Here is a 6506-nt window from a genome sequence, read left to right as displayed (position 1 = left end):
CATTAAACACCACATACAGTTGCGTTGCTTTCCCACCAATACAAGGAAACAGCGGTCTTGTCTGTCTACTTGTGGACAACAGCCAAAGTGACCTGTTTTCAAATCATCTGTCAGATCACCTCAACCTCCCCAAGTACCTCACTCCTGTCACCAACACCGAAACTAACTACCTATCGATTAGAGGGGAGTTTGTCTTTGTTGCTTGTTTTGGGTTTATTTGTGCCCATCATTCCTTCTTGTTTGTCTTTCATCATCGTTCATGGCTCATCTGTTTTGGAATGGGATGGGACATAAGGGTCCCTCTACAACAGAGATGCAGTAGATAACATTCAGGTTAATAAGCGGTCCTTGGGCTTCATCTGTAATAAACTGAAAATGACTGACGGTTCTAATGAAGATCAAAATACATTTTATTTCGTTAAATCACTTGCATTTTTCTTTACTATTTTGACGGCAAATATCTTTGGAAAATAGAAGTTCTGTTTAGAAAGTGTTGCAATTATTTGTAAACAGGTCTTAATATGAAAAAAACAATCAGTAGTGTTAAATCACATGAAACATTATGCAAAACAGAAGAAAGCCTTTCAACTTTCACATTAATGATTATCAATCAAAAGAAACATGTAGAGATTAGCTAACATAGTAATTGATAATGAACATTTGTCAATGATTATAATTCACAAGAGTCTAGGGGGGGTTGAGGGGGGGGGGTTCTACTAAGCTAACATATGGAATTGTTTTAAGATGGTCATACCATGGATCATTTAGTTATTTGATTTTGAATTCTAGAACCCATTTAGGTATAAAAACATATTTATTTTATATATTTTTTTATGAAACATTGAATTTGGCTTTACTGCTATTAGCCCATAGAAATGCATTGAATAACAGATTCATACATGGAAAAACAGAAAAAAATATCAAAAGGACATTTGTTTTGAAGTGTCTGTCCTGCATCTGAGAGATATAAGACAGATCAGGAAATGATTATACATGCGTATTTTCTTTTGCAATATTTAACACGTTTTCTGGGGCACTAAACCACCGTTACATACTTCTATTAATTTTTTCAACTGGTACCGGGCTACCTTCAGACGAGGCTTGTGGGGGTCGTAGAGCAAAAAAATAGAGATGGAGCGAACGCCTCAGAGTAATCATATCAAGACATGTTCCTGCAATAAATCCATTTTCAATAGTAAATCTATCAAAGGGTGTATAAAACATACTCGTTCAGTCACTACAGTACTGTATGCGTGGTCAAGCACTACAAGTCTCTCTGATTTCCATTGCGAGGAGCCAAAAGTCTTCCTATACGGTAGTGTGGCACTAAAAGTCCCCTGATCAGTTAATTGTAAAAGATAACACAGTCAGTTACCTTAGCAAGTTGTTGGGGTGGTCATGCTCTGCACCACATACTGTATAGAAGAGACAGCGTGATGTGTGTGTGAATGTTAACATTGGCCTGAACACGATCAGACGTACCCAGTGACATCGTAGCCCACCGCAGGGTTGCGGCGTGGGTCTTTCTTGGCCCCCTGGGCGGGGGTGCTGGACTGGGTAGTAGTGCTGGTGTGACTCCTTGCCAGGGTCGCTGCCTTGGTGGCAGCGTTCACCCCCATCTGTAGCGTTGGGTTCCTATAGGTCTGTGAGCTGGTCCTGGCCCTCCCAGTGCCTACCCCCATGCCCGGGGCTGGGTAGGGGTACCCTCCGCCGTGCCTCCTCCCTCCACGGCGCCCCCCATCCGCCTTCTCACAGCAGGAGACACACAGCAGCCCCCCGCCCAGCATGGAGAGCAGGGCGGCGGCCAGCCCCACGTACAGACAGTCCCCCAGCTCGTACTTCAAGCTGCTGGGCAGGTTGGCTTGGTAGAAGGTCTGGACAACCTCGTGGGTGGTCCACGACACCGGGATCAGAGCCAGGAACCCCGCGGTGAGGAAGAGGCCTCCCCCAGTACCGGCCACTCGGCCTCTAGCCGAGGAGCCCTCCATGCAAATGGTACACTGCATGCCCACGGTGGAGATGACGACGGCCAGGACGGAAAAGACCACGGAGACCACCATCAGGGCCCGGGAGGCCTGGAGGTCTGAGGGTAAGGCCAGCATGGAGTTGTAGGTCTCACACTGGAAGGCTCCGGTGCTCTGGTAGACACACTCCATCCAGAGGCCCTTCATATTGTCCACGGCAGTGACGATGTTGGACCCGATGTGGGCAGATGTCCGCCAGTAGGGAAGCACTGTGGACACCAGGGTACCCAGCATGCCTAGCAGACCCATGAAGAAGCCCATCAGTTCTAGAGCAGCTGACGCCATGGTGGACTGATGATGATAATGATATACCCTCTTGCTGCTATTTCAGTTAACTCCCGCTCTCTGTATTTTTAACTCATACACTCTCACTGGTCCTCTTTCCCCACACTAACACAACACTCTCTTCTACTACAAACACGATTGCTATTACGGTACTGTTGCCCGTTACAATCCTCTAAGCTCGCGGCTCTCTCTTTGACTGTAACTTGCCATAGAACCAGTTCCAATCCTGTGATAACTGCTTACTCACACCCAGCCTCTCTCTCTCTCTCTCTCTCTCTCTCTCTCTCTCTCTCTCTCTGACACACTGGTTAGCAAAGACTGACCTGCCGACTGACTGGTAACTTGATTGAATCCATGTTCCTCACCATAACACTCGGTAGCCACTTTTCAAACACTCCAGATGGATTGTTACTCTAGCTTGCTACGACTGTGATAATAATTCTGGCCACTTTGTCAGGAAAGGACAACACAACACCTGACGAATGATGTTCTCTCTCTCTCAATGATGTTCTCTCTCAATTCTTGTTAGACTCTACAGTCTCAATCCTGACTTTTGTCTTTTTTCCCCTCTCTCTTTCCTCCACTCTCTACTGCTCAGTATATTGCGCTTCTCTCTTTGTGTTTGTGAACCCACCATCACACTAACCTATCAGGTCCTTCACCTCTCCATGTACACAGACACTGGCATCCCCATTGGCACAGTGGGTTAAACATTCATTCAGCCATCAGTCATCTCTTTCCCAAAACAGACCTTTGGTACACGGTTCAGGCTACACCAAGGCCAGCTGATGGACAGGCCAGGCTAAAGAGAGCAGCATCTCTCCTGTATCTTCGCCAAACACTTCTATGGAACTGAGGGTAAATGAGGGAAATACATATTAAGGAAGGGAGATCAAATTTAGCAATACTGAAAACTAAAACAAATCCCATAGCTGTACTGTTACATTATTGATTGAAACAACATCACACACAGACACACATACCGTCACAAAACCCCAGCGTCTGGCTGAGAGATGGTAATGTTATTCCTCAATGGAGACAGACAAGTGTGTGTTCATACTAGGCCTAAGTGTATATGAAACCTGACGCTCTGCTCCTAATCTGTATTCATCTGTGCTCACATGTCACCAACAGCATAATGGGATTAGCATGTAATCCAGCCACTCTTTCAGTGGAGGGAGGGAGAGGTACAAGGTCCAAATGCACCAGAAACAATACATGATTATTAAGAGCAGTCTATATGGGCATACTGTACCAACCATATAATTAGAATGAATGGGCCTTCTGGCCATTCTACTGCCAATGTTTGTATATGGAGGTTGCATGGATGTCTGCTCGATTTTATACATCTGTCAGCATCGGGTGTGGCTGAAATAGCCGAATCCACTCATTTGAAGGGGTGTCCACATACTTTTGTATATACAGTGCCTTGCGAAAGTATTCGGCCCCCTTGAACTTTGCGACCTTTTGCCACATTTCAGGCTTCAAACATAAAGATATAAAACTGTATTTTTTTGTGAAGAATCAACAACTTGTGGGACACAATCTTGAGGTGGAACGACATTTATTGGATATTTCAAACTTTTTTAACAAATCAAAAACTGAAAAATTGGGCGTGCAAAATTATTCAGCCCCCTTAAGTTAATACTTTGTAGCGCCACCTTTTGCTGCGATTACAGCTGTAAGTCGCTTGGGGTATGTCTCTATCAGTTTTGCACATCAAGAGACTGACATTTTTTCCCATTCCTCCTTGCAAAACAGCTCGAGCTCAGTGAGGCTGAATGGAGAGCATTTGTGAACAGCAGTTTTCAGTTCTTTCCACAGATTCTCGATTGGATTCAGGTCTGGACTTTGACTTGGCCATTCTAACACCTGGATATGTTTATTTTTGAACCATTCCATTGTAGATTTTGCTTTATGTTTTGGATCATTGTCTTGTTGGAAGACAAATCTCCGTCCCAGTCTCAGGTCTTTTGCAGACTCCATCAGGTTTTCTTCCAGAATGGTCCTGTATTTGGCTCCATCCATCTTCCCATCAATTTTAACCATCTTCCCTGTCCCTGCTGAAGAAAAGCAGGCCCAAACCATGATGCTGCCACCACCATGTTTGACAGTGGGGATGGTGTGTTCAGCTGTGTTGCTTTTACGCCAAACATAACGTTTTGCATTGTTGCCAAAAAGTTTAATTTTGGTTTCATCTGACCAGAGCACCTTCTTCCACATGTTTGGTGTCTCCCAGGTGGCTTGTGGCAAACTTTAAACAACACTTTTTATGGATATCTTTAAGAAATGGCTTTCTTCTTGCCACTCTTCCATAAAGGCCAGATTTGTGCAATATACGACTGATTGTTGTCCTATGGACAGAGTCTCCCACCTCAGCTGTAGATGTCTGCAGTTCATCCAGAGTGATCATGGGCCTCTTGGCTGCATCTCTGATCAGTCTTCTCCTTGTATGAGCTGAAAGTTTAGAGGGACGGCCAGGTCTTGGTAGATTTGCAGTGGTCTGATACTCCTTCCATTTCAATATTATCGCTTGCACAGTGCTCCTTGGGATGTTTAAAGCTTGGGAAATCTTTTTGTATTCAAATCCGGCTTTAAACTTCTTCACAACAGTATCTCGGACCTGCCTGGTGTGTTCCTTGTTCTTCATGATGCTCTCTGCGCTTTTAACGGAACTCTGAGACTATCACAGTGCAGGTGCATTTATACGGAGACTTGATTACACACAGGTGGATTGTATTTATCATCATTAGTCATTTAGGTCAACATTGGATCATTCAGAGATCCTCACTGAACTTCTGGAGAGAGTTTGCTGCACTGAAAGTAAAGGGGCTGAATAATTTTGCACGCCCAATTTTTCAGTTTTTGATTTGTTAAAAAAGTTTGAAATATCCAATAAATGTCGTTCCACTTCATGATTGTGTCCCACTTGTTGTTGATTCTTCACAAAAAAATACAGTTTTATATCTTTATGTTTGAAGCCTGAAATGTGGCAAAATGTCGCAAAGATCAAGGGGGACGAATACTTTCGCAAGGCACTGTATAGTGCATGTAATACAGAGTGTGATTTTAACACTAGGCCAGTGTTAAAGGATTTACACTAGGTCTACCATTCAAAAGTCTGCAGACAGTCATTTCAAAGCAAAGCATTTACTATGCAACATTACAATAAGCAGGGTAGAAAAGGATTATAGCACATGCTATCCATTCAACCATTCCAAAGCAGCTGTACTATTCAATAAATGTTTAACTGTGAAAGGTTTTGTCTCAATGTTTTTTACATCCAAGAGAAGTGACCCAATCAAAACTCATCCCCTAAACCCTGTCCTATGCACTTGTGGAGATCTGAGAGGAATTGACAGGTGCGTCAACTGGTATAGCTTGACCTTGCCCCACTAGGTGGAATTTACACCATATTGTGTATACCAATCAAATTCTCTCAGATCTCCACAAGTGCTTTGGGTTTAGGGGACGATTTTGAAATGCCTCAGTGAGGCTTCATTACAGCCGGCTGCCTTGAGTGGAATTGAAGGTAAAAAAAAAAATAACAAAAAATGTGTTGTAGTCTTCTACAGGTAAAATAAAGTGCTCTGGATATGATACAAAATATCCTGTAACAAACATAATGCATTTTGGACAACTAACATTTCTTTGGTATCACTTCATTTGAATAGTCTCCCAAGTAGATGGTTTGTAGATGTTCAATAACTGTCAACATTTCAACTAACCATCCATTAACCCTAACCCCAACCGTTATCCTAACTCTAAATTTAACGCTTACCCTAACCTTAACACATATCTAGGGTTGCAAAGGGTCGGAAACTTTCCGGTAAATTTCCGTAATTATTCCGGAAATTCTCCATGGGAAAATGCCTGGGAATTTGGGGGATTTTGCTTAAATTCATCAAAAAACTTTGTTTATAACAGTGAGCCTTTTTTTGTGGGATACGCATAAGTCTTGTAGCATATTTTGGTTAAACTATCCCCAATTCAATGGAATTGCAACCACCTGCATGCACAATGCATTCTTCCATCACATGTGCAGTGCATTCTAAAGATCTTGCACACTAATGAGATGCTATTGAGCCCACAATACTACACTGTCTGAGTCAAGGACTACATTTTTTAAATTATTTTTTTTTACCTTTATTTAACTAGGCAAGTCAGTTAAGAACAAATTCTTATTTTCAATGACGG

At 43.0% G+C, this 6506-nt stretch overlaps 1 protein-coding gene across 1 annotated transcript; it reads right to left on the bottom strand.

The window, feature by feature from the left end:
• Positions 1 to 392: 392 nt before the first annotated feature.
• Positions 393 to 3094, bottom strand: cldn2 (claudin 2). Its single transcript, XM_021563311.3, has one exon. It carries the CDS (start codon positions 2307 to 2309, stop codon positions 1473 to 1475), a length of 837 nt encoding a protein of 278 aa, XP_021418986.2. The 5' UTR covers positions 2310 to 3094; the 3' UTR covers positions 393 to 1472.
• Between the last annotated feature and the right edge of the window lie 3412 nt (positions 3095 to 6506).

This window comes from Oncorhynchus mykiss, chromosome 15 (genome assembly GCF_057628025.1).
Source record: "Oncorhynchus mykiss isolate SJ-2025 chromosome 15, ASM5762802v1, whole genome shotgun sequence".
Taxonomy (NCBI): domain Eukaryota; kingdom Metazoa; phylum Chordata; class Actinopteri; order Salmoniformes; family Salmonidae; genus Oncorhynchus; species Oncorhynchus mykiss.
Note: the sequence above shows the minus strand (reverse complement) of the source record. Positions and strands in the feature narration are given on the sequence as shown.